The sequence below is a fragment of the Nannizzia gypsea genome, genomic scaffold, assembly GCF_000150975.2.
Source record: "Nannizzia gypsea CBS 118893 supercont1.2 genomic scaffold, whole genome shotgun sequence".
Taxonomy (NCBI): Eukaryota; Fungi; Ascomycota; class Eurotiomycetes; order Onygenales; family Arthrodermataceae; genus Nannizzia; species Nannizzia gypsea.
In genome coordinates this window covers 886,435-904,203 of record NW_003345200.1, presented here as the reverse complement: position 1 = coordinate 904,203, position 17,769 = coordinate 886,435, and the positions used below count along the sequence as shown (strand labels likewise).

The 17,769-nt window shown below is 48.6% G+C and overlaps 7 protein-coding genes across 7 annotated transcripts; 6 read left to right on the top strand and 1 right to left on the bottom strand.

The window, feature by feature from the left end:
- Positions 1 to 947: 947 nt before the first annotated feature.
- MGYG_02348 (hypothetical protein) lies at positions 948 to 2,501 on the top strand (the record flags this gene model as incomplete). The annotated part of the gene is made up of 2 exons (XM_003174770.1): positions 948 to 987; positions 1,111 to 2,501. The coding sequence occupies 2 exons, from the start codon at positions 948 to 950 to the stop codon at positions 2,499 to 2,501; spliced, it is 1,431 nt and encodes a 476-aa protein (XP_003174818.1).
- A 797-nt stretch (positions 2,502 to 3,298) lies between these two features.
- Positions 3,299 to 4,131, top strand: MGYG_02347 (hypothetical protein; the record flags this gene model as incomplete). The annotated part of the gene is made up of 3 exons (XM_003174769.1): positions 3,299 to 3,311; positions 3,399 to 3,728; positions 3,971 to 4,131. 3 exons carry the CDS (start codon positions 3,299 to 3,301, stop codon positions 4,129 to 4,131), a joined length of 504 nt encoding a protein of 167 aa, XP_003174817.1.
- A 904-nt stretch (positions 4,132 to 5,035) lies between these two features.
- MGYG_02346 (hypothetical protein) lies at positions 5,036 to 5,869 on the bottom strand (the record flags this gene model as incomplete). The annotated part of the gene is made up of 1 exon (XM_003174768.1): positions 5,036 to 5,869. The coding sequence occupies one exon, from the start codon at positions 5,867 to 5,869 to the stop codon at positions 5,036 to 5,038; it is 834 nt and encodes a 277-aa protein (XP_003174816.1).
- Positions 5,870 to 7,475: 1,606 nt separating this feature from the next.
- On the top strand, positions 7,476 to 9,323 carry MGYG_02345 (phosphotransferase enzyme family protein; the record flags this gene model as incomplete). The annotated part of the gene is made up of 4 exons (XM_003174767.1): positions 7,476 to 7,503; positions 7,567 to 7,865; positions 7,928 to 8,315; positions 8,377 to 9,323. The coding sequence occupies 4 exons, from the start codon at positions 7,476 to 7,478 to the stop codon at positions 9,321 to 9,323; spliced, it is 1,662 nt and encodes a 553-aa protein (XP_003174815.1).
- Positions 9,324 to 10,126: 803 nt separating this feature from the next.
- MGYG_02344 (hypothetical protein) lies at positions 10,127 to 11,104 on the top strand (the record flags this gene model as incomplete). The annotated part of the gene is made up of 4 exons (XM_003174766.1): positions 10,127 to 10,492; positions 10,566 to 10,730; positions 10,791 to 10,895; positions 10,958 to 11,104. The coding sequence occupies 4 exons, from the start codon at positions 10,127 to 10,129 to the stop codon at positions 11,102 to 11,104; spliced, it is 783 nt and encodes a 260-aa protein (XP_003174814.1).
- A 1,503-nt stretch (positions 11,105 to 12,607) lies between these two features.
- On the top strand, positions 12,608 to 15,147 carry MGYG_02343 (Rds2p; the record flags this gene model as incomplete). Its single annotated transcript, XM_003174765.1, has 7 exons — positions 12,608 to 12,854; positions 13,227 to 13,249; positions 13,440 to 13,487; positions 13,608 to 13,932; positions 13,997 to 14,781; positions 14,831 to 15,027; positions 15,090 to 15,147. 7 exons carry the CDS (start codon positions 12,608 to 12,610, stop codon positions 15,145 to 15,147), a joined length of 1,683 nt encoding a protein of 560 aa, XP_003174813.1.
- Positions 15,148 to 15,737: 590 nt separating this feature from the next.
- MGYG_02342 (hypothetical protein) lies at positions 15,738 to 17,208 on the top strand (the record flags this gene model as incomplete). The annotated part of the gene is made up of 8 exons (XM_003174764.1): positions 15,738 to 15,768; positions 15,825 to 16,076; positions 16,252 to 16,302; positions 16,373 to 16,488; positions 16,549 to 16,798; positions 16,863 to 16,936; positions 16,987 to 17,083; positions 17,156 to 17,208. The coding sequence occupies 8 exons, from the start codon at positions 15,738 to 15,740 to the stop codon at positions 17,206 to 17,208; spliced, it is 924 nt and encodes a 307-aa protein (XP_003174812.1).
- Positions 17,209 to 17,769: the final 561 nt, after the last annotated feature.

Sequence of the window (17,769 nt, the reverse complement as noted above, 5' to 3'; positions counted from 1 at the left end):
CGAGCCAGACTCCAGAGTTTAGACTCTGCTCTTTTTTTTTTTGTTTTTGGCCGTCTTGTCCACCTCTCTCTTTTTTTTTAAAGTGACGGAGTCTTCTACGCTTCTGGAAAGCTAGCTCGCAATAGCCTCAGCGCTAGACAACTGGGGCAAACCAGACGTCGACCTTTTCAACTAAGTACCCTTACTTATAAGAAAGGGTTTTGGCCGGTTAGGGGGTCACTCACTCCATCTGAGATCGGGAGACCAGCCCGGCGAACGCAGTGTCGGTATCTTAGCCGTCTGTCGCTATTACTCCCTCCCTTCTTTTACTTCTTTACTCTCCTTCTTTACTGTCCTTCTTCTCTCCTTCTACTTCTTCTGCTTCAGCTTCTACCATCACCGGCACGACTTTCTTCCGCTTTCCCTCTATTGGCCCATTCCTGCTTATCTCAGCCAGCGATCACACGGCCCGCACGCCTTTTTTTTCTTTTTGGCTTTTGCAGAGTCGCATGTGATAGAAAGATAAAGAGTGGCTTGCTTCCTCCACACTTTTGGGTCGATGCTACGATTTGCTTGCTTGCTTGCTTGCCAACTCTTCCTCTTCCTCTGCTTCTGCTTCCCTTGACTCGACCTCGCCGACTCTCGCTCTTTTGGCTGGTGTTCTGCTGGTGCGACTCGACGGTCTCTCGACGCTCGCTCTCGCCGGTCGTTCTGCCTGGTTCCTGTCCCTGAAGTGTGCCTGGTTGTTATAGTTAGTTATACTTCTGCTGGCCGGGGCTACGCCTAGTTATCGCTACGATACACACACACAAACACACCTGATATACTCCAGCATATCCGTATCTCGATCCTGGCCACGTTAAATGGTTTCTTGCATGACTGAGACGGTGTCGCCGTTCAGGCGGTCTCTCTTCGCTGCCAAACCAACCTCGAACTCCTCGCACCTGGGTAGCGGGCTCGCGTGTAGCATGGAACTGGGCCTCTCTGAGTCTGCTCATCATATGAAGGGTGCATCGACCCCCCCACCAGGGCCTTTTGGCTGTACGTACTCTTTTGAACCATACGAGGGAGGAGAAGGAGAAGGCAGGAACAAGAGGACAACGATAGAAGAAACAAGACTGACTGAGGCAGACGCCCTGATATCACCGCAAGACACACCGTTTGACTCTGCGCCAGAACGTCCTCCAGGCCCCGCCCTGCTGGACGATAGTGAATCCAACATGCTGGACAACCTCTTCACCTCCCTGAACGCCAGCCAGTTCGACAACAATGACTTCTGGCTCTCGTTTGGCGAGCAGAACGGCACGGAGCCCGGTAGTAACTTCAGCTGGCCTGATTTACCGCCAAATTTCGAGGGCTCTGCTACGAATCTGCCCACACCACAGTCTCACCACATCCAACACCATGCCAAACAATCAGGAGACATGTCCGCCCAAGATAGGTCGGCCACCCTGAGCTCAGATGTCCTAGCTGCAGCACAGATGCTCTATCAGAACGGACATGATAACCTATCTGCCCTGCACAGCCAGTTGTACGCTGAGCATGGCCTGTTGGATCACAACAATGGTAATTCCAACTATCATGCCAACAGCAATATCCACCTACAGCAACAACACCTTCACAATCATCATCATCAGATAGATGCAAAGCGCCCCCAGATGGGTCGGTATAACGATGGGTCTATGTCACAGAAGGAGTTCCTGGTCATTCCCAAGGGTGTACATACCACTACCATGATTTTTGACCCCGCCGCACACCGCTCTCCGGCCAACGACCACCAGCAGCCGAGAATGCGCACCGCTGCCTCTAAGATGGGGCCTAACATGCTACAATGGGGATCTGACTCTGGATTCGCTCACCAAGGCTACCGTCTGCCTCCAGGCCAACCTACCGTCGAAGAAACGACAGAACAACTACTCCATAACCTACAATGTCTAGAAGCCCAGTCCAGCGCTGCAAACACCCGACCGTCTAGCCCCATTAGGAAACACTGTGACAGAAAGGAGAATGCATCGTCCCTGGCGGCATCCCGAAACCCAATTCCACCATCCTACGATGACAGGCCAAAGAAGCGACGGAAGAGCAACAACAAGATAAAAGAAGAAGACTCGGAACTCGTCAGCGCCTTGTCGGCATCCAAGTCACCGTCTACCGCGACTACCGCATCATCTACAACAAATCACGCCGCCTCATCATCCTCCTCAACCACATCGTTTGCTCGCCCTTCGTCCCGCAAATCAAAGGGTTCTTCCCCTGCTGGTAACGGCACAACCATCAAACCCGTACGAGAAAACCTGTCTGAAGAACAGAAACGTACAAACCACATCCTCTCCGAGCAAAAACGCCGAAACCTGATCAAACAAGGGTTTGACGATCTGTGCTCGCTGGTCCCCGAGTTGAAGGGAGGAGGGTACAGCAAAAGCACCATGCTGACGCAAGCAGGCGACTGGCTGGCAGACCTCCTGGCTGGCAACGAGCTCCTCAAGGCGCAGTTGGCGGATCTCAAGGCACGAGGGGGATGACGATAACGGATGGGTGCACATATAAGCCATGCACACATTACTACCTTGCATATCATACCACCACCTACTTACCATTTTTCTCTGCCATATTTTCTTTGTTGGAGTCTTGTTTAACATGGCCTTGTTTGTTTGGCGCGTTTACTATATATATACCACCCCCATGTCTTGCTTCTGTCTGTATAACCTCGCTTGTCTAATCTACCTGACGATACTCATGTCTTCCCTTTTCTCTCTATCTATTTCCATATATACAACTGCTCCCCACGATGTAACGAGGCATTTGCACGGCATCAGCACGGCATCACCGGCACTCGCATAGTTAAACCATACATAACTACATAAAAATAATACACAACCATCCCGTCCAGACCCATCAATCATATTCCGTAGCCCTCTCCGCGGCGTTCGTGGGTGACGTTCTCCCTGTCCATGATGGGCCACGGCCTCCCCGACGGCGCCAGCGCCATGCAGACGCCCATCTTGCATCCACCACCCACCACCCACCCAGCCTCTGCGGCCCACCTATAGCACAACACTCCCACCCACATATAACACCCACACCAACCACAGCAAGCAGCTCACCACAGCTACATATATGTAAACCCCCCCATGCGGAGAACCGTCGGGGAATTTACCCAAATGCGACAGACATCCCGACCGATCAGACCCGGTTTTTTTGCTTCTTCCCACTGCCTCTGTTGCTGTGGATGTACCGCGGTTCGCTAGGCCGTTTCTAACTGGCGCAGAAGCAGAAGCTGGGTAAGGAGCGGACGAAAGGGAAGCCAAAGTCGCCCAAGATGTTTGATGATGGTCTGTGAGCTCTCCGTTTCATCTTTCGGTTGCTCCAACTGCGCTGTTTCATGCTGGAGAATGATTTACTAACTTCATTCAGCTAAGTTATACTTCCGCTCGAGTTCCGTCGGGCTCTGGCTCTTGCTCTTGCTGTGGTTCTGGTTCTGGTTCACGGTCCTCTGGAGGATCTCGTCTTCGGGTTCGGGGTTGGGTTCCTGGAGTTTACCCCGTTAGCTTTCTGCTTCTTCGTGCTGTTACTGGCTGATCTGGTGGCGGGATGGGCGATATCGGATGGAAGTTATTTGGTTCTGCCTTGCTGGGCTGGCTGGTGGAACGAGGTCTCGGGTGCATACGTATGTCTGTGGTCAAAACGAGCCAGGAGAATTTTGACGGGACAGTGTATTGGCATCATGCAGGGTGGTTATGGAGTTAATTGTTTGTCTCCATGATCGACGGCCTCTCGTTCTCAGTCTTTCGGCTCTGCCTCAGTTTGGTGACGACTGCAGACATCGCCACTGATTTTTCCGCAGCTCCCCGACCTGGTTCCTCATGGAGCAAACTCATAACCATGCTTAACTGCCTGGTTTAAATCCCTTCACATTCATTCAAACCAAGCCGACTTCAAGGAACTATTTGTTTGGAGAGTTCGAACATACAGCGTACCGTTAACTATCTAGCTTATATCCCAATACCCTTCATTGGCCTGTTCAAACCTGCAACGGATAACCACACTGTCAGGGCCCCATTACTTGGAACTTATCAAACACCATATCCCAATCCGGTCCTCATCTCCAGGCCTCCACATTCAAGTCTACATGCCTGGCCGAATTATAACTGAAGTTTATATACCCGAGATACCGTTCCGTAGCTACCACAAACGCCAAGTCTGGAGAAGCAAAGGGTCCTTATACTGGCTACTGCTCGGGGGTGGCGAGTGAAACGAAGCAGTGGGCCATGCGGTGACCGCGGGGTTGGCTGCAGGAACATCTCATTTCCACGGTACAGGAAGCGTGCTGTCCCCGAGAACCGCATCGCTCGGCAAGATCTGTCCGATGTGAAACCCCATTCAAGCTGGGGTTGTGAGTGTTCCTTGGTGCATCTAGTCCAATGTCTGCATCACGTACTGCGAGTTCGGAGTATACCCACCTGACTCCTGGCTGCTTGGATAATTTGACCGCTTTGGGGAAGCTCCCATAGTATGGAGTACTCCGTAAGCACTGGTTTTAGCAAACAGTTACCAGAAGTTAGGGGGAAGCTATATGTTTGTCTCCCCCGAAACACACACTCCTGGAGCATAAGAGGTAAAAAAACTGGATGGCTTTCATCTGATTAATCATACTCCATAGCCTATACTTTTAAACTATGGCAACGTTGATAAGTGAAACTCCCTTGTCAGTTGTATACCTAGTACCTGCCTAAGGTACCCAAGGTACGGGGGTTTTAAAAGATTGATAAGATTAGATTTGATCGCTGGTTTTAAGCCTCATCTAGTCCCTGACACATGCCCATCAAAGCCTCCCATGGGCAAAAATACGCGTTATTTACTGCAGGATTTTACTAAATATGACAGGTAAGTTCTGCTTACAAGTATTCTTCATTTACTTCGAGCACCGTCTGGATGGTTGAGCTATCTCCGTGCGAAAGGATGAGCACATAAAATATATTGAATCGAACAATAACAATTTAGCTAACGGTGATCATCAATGCATAAACAGACCCATCAAATCGTCCTAAATTCCAGCTTAGACCTTGTTGAAGATGGCTGCAAACTTCTCTCCATTGTCAAGATATCCGTCTACCATAGTAGGCTTATACCCCCGACTTTCCCACACGTCAGATTCCATCTTATAGCGAGATGAATCTAACCCAAATACAGTAACAGGGGTATCCTTTTTGTTTCCCAGCTTCTCAAAAATGGCAGCAAACCAGACTTTACCGCATGCCGTATACGGACTAATTTGCACAGGATAATACCCAGAGCGTTTCGCCGCGTAACTTTTGATCCTGTACTCCCAAGGGCTGAGGCCAACATACGCCTTCCACGGGGCACTGTCACGTTTCTCAAACACACCAGTAAACTGTTGCTCATTATTGTACTCGTAACCGCTAAGATGTCGAAGTCGGAAGCCCTTTTTCTTATGTTCCTTGACCCAGGTGTTGAATTCTTTGCCAGACATGTCTCTGCGCTCAGCCCACTCGATGGATTCCGTGTTGTTCTCCCACAAGCTGGTGTAGTGACGCTCTCCATTAATGTTATACCCTTCCACCAGCACAGGCCGGAACCCTTTGTTTTTCAAGTCGTTGAAGGTATTATTGAGTTCATTGCCGTTATAACCGTAATTGGTACGCCATGCAGGCGTATACTCGGGCTTTTCGAAGATGGCGTTATATCTAGCTTCGCCCTCAGCGTTGGCATAAGCCGAAATATACGTGAGGCGAAACTTGTTGTCGGTCATGTTAAGAGTTTTTGCATATTCCGTGGCGCTGTAGCTGCGGTAAAGGTTCCATTCAAGTGCGTCGGCGACAGCGAAGAGGGATACTGCTGAAATCAGCAGGGCAGCGAAAGAGAGATTCATGGTGTTCCGTGGATGGCAATGGTTTTATATAGGTCACTCTTGAATGGTTGGTGGTTTGATGGAGTGCATTCGTTCAGACTGAGGTGGTTATCACGACCCTTTTATGCGACTACCAGTCCTGTTAGGCCAGCGGCAAGGCCGTTATGACTTTCTCTATTTGGACGACACTCCCGGTCTTTATCTTAATTTCTGATGCATTGTGCTGACTATTATGCTAGAGGTAGGCTGTTCCTGCAGTATTTTATAGCAGGGTGAGCCTGTGCCCGCAATTTGGGGGCCAGGCACCGTAACGATATAATGATTATGCAGCATTTGTGACAGACGCACCCTGGTTGTTATCGCTATAATGAGTGTACTAGGTGGGATCTCCGTGGGATATGGCAACAAGCGGCGCAGCATATTCTATGCTGTATGTAAGAACGTTCTGCTGTGAGCGTTTGATAGAAGCATATGCATATGCATATGCATATCTAATGGAAAATTATTGAACAACCACTTTAGCTCCCTGCGGATAGCTAGCCCTGACTATTGTAGTAAGATATATAGCAAAATTTCCTACTGTTGATCGATTATAGTAATGGTTTTTAGTAGAGTGGTTGATAATGATGAATGAGCCCTGCTCATCTTGGCATCTGGGTTGCTTTCAGGGGCCCTTGCTTTCCCGGGCTAGCGGACTTTTCTAGAGGGCCATCTCGCCTGAATAACACAACGATCACTCCGTGGGCATGAGAGTACTTGCTCGTAAGTAAGCATTTCTATGTTTATTCTTTACGGGTCACGATGTGTATTCCGTGAATGCATAGCCGCCGCCTAACATGCAAGGGGACTAATCATTACTAAACCTTCACTATATCTATAAGCTGCTTTCTTCACACGTATGTCATACAGGTGCGTGCTACTAGTCCGCCAGGCTAAATTTAGGGGCCAAAACGGGCTTGTGCCCCGTATTCAGCAGTGAACAGAACACGCACTATCCCTGGCCGGAGGGTGCATGCGTAGCTTCGGGCGTATGTATATAAACGGAAGGTTGGTACGGCCTTATCATGGGGTTACTTACTACCCACAAGTTACCCATATAGGTATAAAGAAGTATAATGTCTATACATCCTGCTTATGCTAGACCTAAGGTTATTTATAAAAGGTCATTGTCCCTTAAGGTTAAATCGGTTAACTAGCTCGCTGCTGTAACTAGTTAGTTAAGGTTAACTAGTTAAAGTTACCTATTAAGCTTATTATTACATACTACTATACTACATATGTGATTATTATTACTTGTATCAGCTAGCTACCTATTACTTTTACGGCGGGATAATTCCAATATAGCTGAGTGCTTTATATGTATTGCCCCAGGTTTCTAGCTACGTATTGTTATTATCTCTATGAGAATCAAGAGGAATCCTTGAACGGCGCTAAGTGAAACGAGTTGCTGTCCTGGGCAACTTGTTGGAGCTCCTCGGAAACATATCCCGCCCATCAGAATTGAATGAACAAGATGGGACCTACGAAGTTGGCATACAGGACTAGATCTAATAAGATATTCGAAAAATTCTACGTTTCTAGCCCCAACTGGACTGCGTGCCGCCCCCTCAGCTCATTCCCATGCAAAATGAGCAAGTCCAACCCCGCCTTTCAAGGTACAGTGAAAAGCACAAACACTGAATTGGATTGTATCTAAAATAATTGTGTGTATATCATAGATACAAGCCATAAGATAGATGAAATTCATAGATTTACCTCAGCTCGATGGCTCTGGGGCGAGCACCAGCAGCTTGAAGCGCGCTATGTCAAATTTGACATGCACGAGCTTCTCAGAGTTGCTGCCACCGCACTGGGATCGAATTCATGCACCAAAATCCTCAAGGTCTCTGAGGGACAGCACAGTAAAGTATTTCAACTAACAATGGATAATGGCCATGAGGTTATTGCAAAGCTACCAAATCCCAACGCAGGGCGGCAGCATTTTATCACCGCTAGCGAGGTGGCAACGATGGATTTTGTACGGCGTCTTCCTACCCTCCTTCCGAGCTTAATGTTATATTCTTATACTGACTCTGGTAGTTGAGGAATGCTCTACATTTCCCAATTCCCAAGGTTTACGCCTGGAGCTCCAAATCTGATAATTCCGTTGGGGCCGAGTACATTATCATGGAGAAACAGTCGGGCATAATGCTTGGTGATGTCTGGACCACTATGAAAGGAAAACAGAAAGCTAGTATTGTCCAACAGGTTGTTGAATTTGAAAAAACTCTTACGTCGACAAAGTTCACGAAAATAGGAGGTCTCTATTACAAGGAGGACCTCCATACATCCTCAAAAAGAGATTCACCGCTCTACGTTGATGGCAATGGTAATGATGTGTATAGCGCAGAGTTTGAGATTGGGCCCACAAACCACCGTTCTTTCTTTGATTTTGGCAAAGGCGGGCTTGATATCGATTGTGGACCATGTACGGCTTAATCTACCCCGTTAAAGTTCCGATGCTTCAAACACTAATTGCTTGGAAACAGGGCCTAATGTTACTACATACCTGGAGGCCATTGCCAAAAGAGAGGCTGCATGCGTAAAGGCTGGCTTGAAATACCCCATCTTTCCAGAAGGACTCTTCTATGGGCCTAGACAGTACCAACCAACTGCGGCCAAAAAGCTTTCAGCACTGGATAATTACCTGAAGGTCTCAAAATATATCTTACCGGATAATAAAGCGGTCCATGATTCGGTTCTGTGGCATGGGGACTTACACTCTCAAAATATCTTCGTTAGTCCCGAAGATCCGAGCCGAATTGTTGGCATCATCGATTGGCAATCTGTCAGTGCTTGCCCGCTTTTCATGCAAGTCACTCGCCCTGGTTTCTTGGACTATGACGGCCCGACTCCTAAGGAGCTCGCACGAGTTAGTTTGCCTCCGAATTTTGACAGTATGTCTGCGGAAGAACAGGTTGAAGCGAAGGCGCTCTATCAATCCCAAACACTACACAATCTATACCTGGCCTTAACAGTTCGATCAAACCCGGTGGCCTTTCAGGCTCTCCAAGGACATAATACGCCTCGACAACAAGCCAGCGTTCTGCCGGGGTTAATACTGACAGACTGTGAGCCATGCCTTAACAGCTTATTGAGAGACATCAAGGACTCATGGCCCGCGATCGTTGGTGTAGGCTCAGATGGAAATCCTAGTGTTCCCTGTCCTTTGGAGTTTTCTGCTGCCGACGTTGAACAGCAAGAACGGGATGTGGAGCTCTGGGCGCAGGGAGTTGAGCTTATGAATGAGTTTATCAAGGAAACTGGAGGGTTCAAGCATTGGGATGGTAGAGTTGAAACTGCGAACTATGACCTTTCAAAGAGGCAACTAGTCGAGGGAATCAACAACTTCCTAAACCGTGAAGCTAAGAATGAGGAGGAGCGTGAGGCCTGGCTTAAAGTGTTACCATTTGCGGACTCAGATGGAGGGCCGTAGAGCTGGATAATACTACCGCATTGCGACGGTTATCCCATGCCACTGTCACGATTGGATATGTATACTAGCGGCCATTGTACTATAGATCTGAAGGCGATATTCTTAAGCTGACATGCCACGTATTCTTCCTGGGGTATATTCATATTCAACGTGAGGGTGGTGTCAACGTTGCTTTTGCCTCTGCTCTGAGTTCACTCGTATGCAGATCAGCCGGGATGCATACGGTGCCTGGCATGACATGAAGGTTGCAGCTAAGGAAAAAGAAACAGCTTGTTCGTCGCGGATCGCGCTCATAGCTTAGATTCCTCCCCTACTCTCCTCAAGGCACGAACCCGCGAGTACACACATCCTGAGCTTCCGATCGTTGGGCGTATCTCTGTCGAGTCCGTCAATACCGTGGTTCTCTTTATCGTGCTACTCTGCTCGTTTAAAAGTAAGATCGTGATATATGTGTAGCTATATGAATAACATGGCACAATCTGTACTCTTGAGAGGTTGTATCATAATATAAATACTCAATATAATGAAATCTGTCTACTCCGTATGCAATGAATTTTTGCTGTAGGAGGGAAATAATGATGACTAAGCCTAAGATGGTACAAAGTTGAGTGGGGTCAGCCGACTCTAAGCTACCAAACTGTCACCTGACGTAAATTATATAATGATTAGTCATTGTTTACCTTATCCTGACATCGCGATAAGAAAGAAGCAGCAGAAGAGCTTCAGCTAACGGAGACTGCAAGCTGCGAATCTCGAAGCAAAGGACAGGATACTATACAGACGGGTCCGTAACAGACGCAAGGATGCCTCCGAAACGAAAGCAAGTTGAATCTCACGAGCCTGCGTCTCCTACAGCCAATACCAAACGCAGCAAGCCTAACAACAGCGCTCCCTTTGCCCTTAAAGCTCGGATACGACACATCAACGAGGAGACTATAAAGTCGAAATGGACGACTCTACCGAATTCGACGCAGGAGAAAGTGAAGCAGCTCTTTCAGTCGGTCGAGTTACCGGTTATCACCCGGAATCGAGACGAGAAGAAGCGCGTTGAGGCCCAGTCAGCGCTTGCAACGGTGCGCAAGAACCTGGGCAAACGGCTACCGAAGATGCCATTCCCGGCGGGTACGAGAGATGGAAGTTTTGATTACGAGGGTGCTCTGGGGGAGAGTGTACGTTATAATTTTGGAATGTTGGGCTGGTAATGGACAAGGATGAAAGCTGACTTTGAGTGGGGAGATATAGAGGGCACTGGAGAGTCAATTGGCGACAGCTACGAGTTCTATCCAGCTGCTACAAGCTGAGATTAAGCGGGAAGAAGCCGAATTGGCAAGGGACAAGTTGAAGCTGGAGGAGCTGGAGCGTAATGCAAAGGCAGCAGAGGCGGAGAGGAAGAGGCTGAATAAGAATGTGCGTCTGACTGATCTTGATGCGATGGCTACAGGGACGCTGATATGTATTCGACTTTAGGTTCACCCCGTTCTGAAGCAGCTTGACGAACCGAGCGTGGAGGAAATCGCTGTCAGTGCAGAGTTTAAGCTGGACATGAAGAATGAGGAGGCTGTTCTTTGTGAAGTACGTCCTGGGATGCGGGCTGAGGGTGTGATGGTGACAGTGCTGACATGTACGCTGATTAGATCGACGCAGACCCGGCCCTCCTTCCAACGATCAACCAGCTCCGCAACCATCTTGAATCCATGCAGAGCAACGCAGCTCAGGTACGGGGGATCGGTCATGCTATCTCCCGGGCGAAGGCAGCGCTCGACATGCTCCCCCTTGACTGAAGGAATCACGTCATCTTGACGAAATGAAGGAAATATGCAGAGTCAATATGATATATAAGATTGATGAACTTGGCAGCGCAGGCAGGACGGGGGGCGGGGGGGGGGAGAAAAGATCTCGTTCCTGCACGAGCAAGGTACTCGGGGCGAGTTGATTTCTGGGCAAGGGTTGAGATGTCAGCTTCGGTATACTTCCATGTATACACGGATCACTGCGGAGGTTTATGCAGTGTCTCCAGATGGAGCATGCAACCTCCCCCAGGCCTGGAAGCTTCTCTCAGTGTCTTCTCTACACTGTTCCAGGCCTTGAGTAGCACAGCAAGACGGCCGTCTCCGGCTCAACGTCTGCGGCTCGCCATCGAACCGCCGCCACCGACCCCAGGTATTTATACATATATCAAACCACCAAGAATCAGGGAGACAGAACAGAGACAACAAACCCCTCTCCCTCCAGCAAGCATCTGGGATCATCCTTACGGAGTACAAGCCATCTAGATGCTGCCAAGTAGCTGCAGGACATCAACTATTGAATTGTATCTTTGCTCGGCACTGCGCCAGCTGCTGCATGTGAAGGGATTTTCGACGCACCCAGGGCGCCGTAAGAAATGAATCCATCAGCCTGCCCGGCACCGACAAGCCTCTCTGCCGGGTCGTCTTCTCCCTCCCGACGTCCAGAATAATAATAATTGCCATTGTCATTGCGCGACCGACTGCTTCATGGCCGGGCTTCCGCTGGCGCTCTTACTAAAAGCCCTTTGGCGCCCTTGAATGCAATCGAGTGGCGTCTCGCTTTTTTTCTTTTTTTTTTTTCTTCTTGCTCTTCGGCTTCTTCGTTCTCTGCGCCTTTCGTCAACTTCCAGCACCTGCAAAGTCCGTCGACACCGCGAGACTTCATGCGCCCAGAAGCTCTATCCATGTTTGCCCATCTCGAGCGCGCGTCAGTTAAGGGATCTATTGGAGGAGGCCGCCTGTGTGGTGCGATGGCCTTTTTGTTCGCCGACAAACCCAGAATTTGAAACCTCGCAGACCGGACGGACAACGCAGCAAAACCCAACCATCCCAGACCCCTTCCCGCCAGCGCACACATAATATACATACATACATACATACAGCCCGAATCAAGACTGGACGGACGCCTGCACGCTGCTCCATCGAGACTCTCTGTCCACTTCTGGGCGCTCCCGCTGTTCCGCCGTTCCGCCATCCCGCCCGTCCTTGTCCTTCGCGTCGCTCGTTTCGCTGCGCTTACTCTGATTTCTGGCTCTCTGCCTGGTATTGCCTGCCTACACGAAGAGAGAACACCCCCGTCGAACGCTGCTGCAGTGGTACCTGATGGGACAGGCCATCGTCGCCCAGGCCCCGTGTGGAACATTGACAACGAAGTGAAAGCGAGCACCAACCCGACGGACCGAAACACTCTTTCTGGCTGCTCAACCTTTCTTAATCTTTCTTCCTGCCGGAGAACTTACCGAACGTCCATCCCAGACGATTGGGCATCTCGATGCAATGGGTGGTGAGGCTGCCGAGACCGCGACGGGAGCGCTGGAGGAAAGCAAGCGTAGCAATGGTGCCACAGAACCAGCTGTGTCTGCTGCGTCTGCTGCTTCAGCTGAGAAGGACCAGGACACCGTGAAGACGGCCAAGCCTACGATGGGCGTGATGAGCACTGGCGATGCTCAAGCGGCTGCAGAAGCTGCAGATAGGGCGCCGCCTGCGGGTTCCAGCCCAAAAAAGAGACGGAAAGTCAACCACGGTGAGTACCGGAAGCTCAAGAAGCCCGCAAGCCCCCAAGCAAGGAGGATACATGCGAGAACCTGCATCTTCCTTCGTCACTGTTTCTCCATTCTTCTGCCTGCATCTTTGTCAACAGGCCTGTGGTGGGATTTGTATACTTATACGGGTTCCACATTGCGAATCAGACCTGCAGGGCTCAACCTTCTTCTTCATCCCTCTGTCTCTCCCTCTCCCTTGACTCTTGATATTCAACGTATTCTCCTGCTGCTTGCTTCTTTTCTTTTTCTTCCTTTTCTTCCTTTTTCCTTTCTTCTACCTGCTTGCTTGCTTGCTTTTTTGTTCCATGGCGCGCATCGGAAGTAAGACCGCTGACCACTCATTCGCTCTCTAGCATGCGTCTACTGCCGTCGATCGGTGAGCTTCCAAGATCTCCTTTCATCATCGTACTTCCCTGACTGCTTTCCCCTTATCATTTCCCGCACTTTATCCCACCTGCCATGCTGTCCCCCTCCATTTCCCAAGACCCTAGGGGCCACCGCTACAAACAACGTCTCTGCATATCGGGTTTGGCTGTACGGGATAAGAAGATTTTGGCTGACCATAGATCACTCTCTTCCGTGATGACGTTGAACAGCATATGACTTGCGACTCGGTACGACCACCTCTACCTCTTTTTTCTTAGAGACCCTTACGCCAATCCCATGACTGGTTAAGCGTTCTGTGGCGGGCTGCTTTTTGCTGACCGAGAGATCCGACTCTCTGCTCCTTCTAGGGACGACCATGTAGCCGCTGTATAAAACGCAACATCGGTCACCTGTGCCATGACAAACCTCGTGAACCTACCAAACGCGTGAAGAACGAGACAGAAGGCACCGTTGCCGCTACTCCTGCAGCTGACGAGAGTACGGCTGCAAACAATGACTTTGAGGGTAAAGGCATGTCGCAGACTATCAACGGACGTGACACCCTAGACGACCAGATATTGCCGGATACAGCTCTTTCTATGCAACCACCTGCCTTGACTTCTTCCTCCCAGAGCGCTCAGCCGCAGGACATAGCCGCTTCCGGCCCGAATATCGACGTTGGCCAACAAACCTGTAAGATAGACCCAACGAACCATACATATGCTGTCACGTAGTATAAACTGACTTTTTTGCATAGTAATGGGCTATAACAACGAATGGCGGCTTGGTGGGCAGAACAGCCAGTTTCAAGATATCCATACCTTTCACCCATCTTACATGTTCAACGCTCCTGAATTCACAAACGAGTATAACCTGCTCAACGACTTTCTCAGCACTAGTCTTCTAGACGACGGATCAATGTATCCCAACGACGAGGTACGGGGCCTCTACTCCGATATGTCTCTCCTGAACTCCATGGCCACGAATCTATCCCGGAACAATGAAGGATACCCACAACAACAGCAATCTTCCACAATATCACCCTCGCAGTTTATCAACCCGCCCCAGGCGTCCCAGGGAGGCTCTATCCAGCGGCCCAACAGCACTGTCGGAAATGACAAGGCTAAGGAGACGTATTACATGACCGCCGCTGACCCCTCCGGCACCGACCCTCCGGAGGAACGTATGAATAAACTCCTGAAAGCAAAATACGACGCCGGCCTACTGAAGCCGTTCAACTATGTAAACGGTTATGCTCGGCTAAATAAATACATGGAAGAGCATCTCCAACCAAGCTCGAGGCAGAAAATTCTGCGTCAGCTGGATAAGTTCCGTCCTGCATTTAGAGAACGTATGCATGCCCTTACCGATATCGAACTAGTACTAGTTGAGATGTGGTTTGAGCGGAGTTTGATGGAGTATGACCGTGTCTTTGCAAGTATGGCCATACCAGCCTGTCTATGGCGACGAACTGGACAGATATTCAGAGGCAATCAAGAGATGGCCCAGCTTATAGATGTACCAATGGACTCGCTGCGAGATGTAAGTTTTAATCTGCTTCGTTCAATGCATTATATCTAACAATTACAAGGGCAAACTTGCTATTCATGAAATAGTGGTCGAAGATCAACTTGTTAGCTACTGGGAGAAATTCGGCGCCATCGCGTTTGACAGTTCACAAAAGGCGATGCTTACAAGCTGCACGCTTAAAAGCCCGGATCCGAACAGCCCAAAGAAGAACATTCCCTGCTGTTTCTCCTTTACCATCCGTCGAGATAATCATAACATGTAAGGTCTTTTCTCTCTCTAGTTTTACATTGATCAAGCTTAACTAACCAGTTCCTTCTCAGTCCATCCTTGATTGTAGGGAATTTCCTCCCCACCAAACGCATAGACGTCCATCGATGAGACGGACTGCTTACTATTAATCATTCACTTTAACCTACGTTCCATTCTTGTGTAAATATTATTTTCAATACCCTTTGCCGTTCGTGTCCTGCGAATGGATTGCTTTCCCTCCTGTTTTATGTCTCGTGGAGTTCGTGTACGCATATACCTGTATGCTGAGAGATCGCGGCCAAGGGCTCTGGTTTTTATTTGTTTCTTTCCGTCTCCTATTCACAGCGCAATCGTCTGCGCTCTGATCCAGGGCATTGTTAAAGATGATATGATGGCAACGCCTTTTCTCCCTTCCCTTTCTTGTGCTTCTGTTCGTTGCTGACAAGAAAGGCGGCTCTTAGTACTAGAGTGTAGATAAGTCCATCAATCTAACATCACATATACCCATACTTTCTTCGCTATTTTCTATTTAGATATAATGCTGTGTTTATATTTCCCGATTTGGCAGCGCGCACAGACAAATACTCTGTCTCGACGTTGCAATTTAACGTCAACCCTGACTTCAACATAACGTCGAACAACATCACCCTTCAACGACTTATAACCTAGGATTTCTCAATATTCGTCCGAGAGAGGCTTGCGACTGAGAACTAAACATAATGGGTGCTGCCGAGGATGAGTGGCTTCAGGGTGAGTTATCTTCTCTGCCTACTGACATCTACGCATCATAGCTAACATACAGACAGCGCTTGTGGCTCGCATAACCTCTGATCTTCACATCGTACTGAACGAGACAGGCGAGACTACTGCATTATCCTCCGTGAACGACCTAGATGAATATTTCAACCAGCCCTTCTCGCTTGATTCCAAGCTCCTGACCCATGAGAATCGAAAGGTACTGGATGAGGTCGGTACGGAAGCGTGGAACAGATGCAACAAGGGACTATCCAACTCGCAAGCCATTCATAAGACTGAAACCCTGGAAATTATGGGTAAATGTTAGTATCTGGTTTGCCCCCTTTCCTGGGTGAATAGTTGCTAATCCTGTTAACTTAGTGATGGTTCTTGCGTTTTTTCTCGTCGAATTGGCCATAGATAGGGAAAGCGATAGTATTGGTTGGTGATGTACAGTGCATACTGCGAGGGATAACTTCTGCTGACACAGGTGGTCAGATTATGGTCGTCTGTTCAAAGCTGGGCTGAAGACTGCAGACAGGATGATTGGTTAGTGATACACCATAAAAGGAAGCTAATACATATATTGACACCGGAGGGGTAGGTATGGGTCATCCAGGTCTTGCTAGGAAGGTATTTGAGAAGCTAGATCGGCATAATTCTGGGGTTTCTAGCAGCCAATCTGCAAAAAGCCACGAGCTAGCTGCAGAATGCTCATTTCAGCTGTCTATACTGGTAAGATTTACCAGGGAAATGGAATTCAATGTTGCAAAACTAATGTATGGGTATCCCCAGGTATGGAAGGATAGGTTAGAAGGGCTTGGAATATCCCAGCAACCTATTCCATTCGCTATCCAAAGTCTTTCGTGGAAGGCAAAGGCTGCCGAAATACTCCTCCGTGTCGGAATGGCGAAGAAAAGGAATGGTGACCAAGCAGCTATTGAATGGCTACAGTGCTGCTATGACTTTTCTTTTATACCGAACCATGTTGAGGAAGCAGGCGAAAGACTGAAGTCTCTTCGACGGGCTGTCCTACATGAACTTAGTACGTAACTGATCATTATGCATTGATTGGGATATGCCATCTTACGTGATACTTCTAGTTCTAGCATACCTAGATTTACAGCAGACTTCAGCTGTGTACGTGGAACATATCCAAAATTTATATAAAGAACTAGAAGAGGTATATCCCAGACTCTTGTGTGATTGGCACTCTGCTAACCTTTAACACAGAGATATGGATCTGAACCCAGTACTAGATTTTTGGGGTTTGAAGTCTCCTTTGCTCTAGTACCGCACGTAGAGGACGGGGTCACACATTGCGGTCGCCGTAAGTGCCTCACAAGTTCACCACAAGCGAAGTATAATAATGCATTGGTCCCAGCACTAAATTGAACAACAGGTCTTCAATCTCTTATCGATTCGGAACTTGCCGAATCCCACCTCAGCAGGTAACCGCTCAACTATCTAATCGTTTGAGACTCTTAATTTTTTGATCACTTCAACAAAAATCTTGTCTGACAATATGAAGTATACTTTATTGTATTCACCAATACTGGCTCAAGCAGTATGTGCGCTTCTTTCTACCCATAACATAACTGGATCTGAAGACTGACGATTCACAGTCCGGCCTTCGCATATTCGCTCTTCCGACAGTTGATATCGGAGAAGATACAACAGTTGGAGATTGCACACATAGAAAAACTGGTACTGGTATTCCTACGACTATGCACAGTCGATGGAGATTTAGCTGAAGGCTTAAGGCAACCATTGTTGCTGTTCACATCTCTCTGCCCTACAGAAGATAAAATTTTTAGACTTCGGTTTGAAGCTTCCCAGGCTGTACAAGTGGTAAAGCTACACGGCTTGACATTGTGGCTATTCTTTAGGCTGACCTGCGGTAGATTTTCCTTTCCAAAGCACATTTTTGTTTCAACATAGGGAAACCAGATTTGGCGTTTGAGTGGTGCACGCTCGGCCAGCACCAGATTCTGGAAGAGATTGACAAAGGCATAA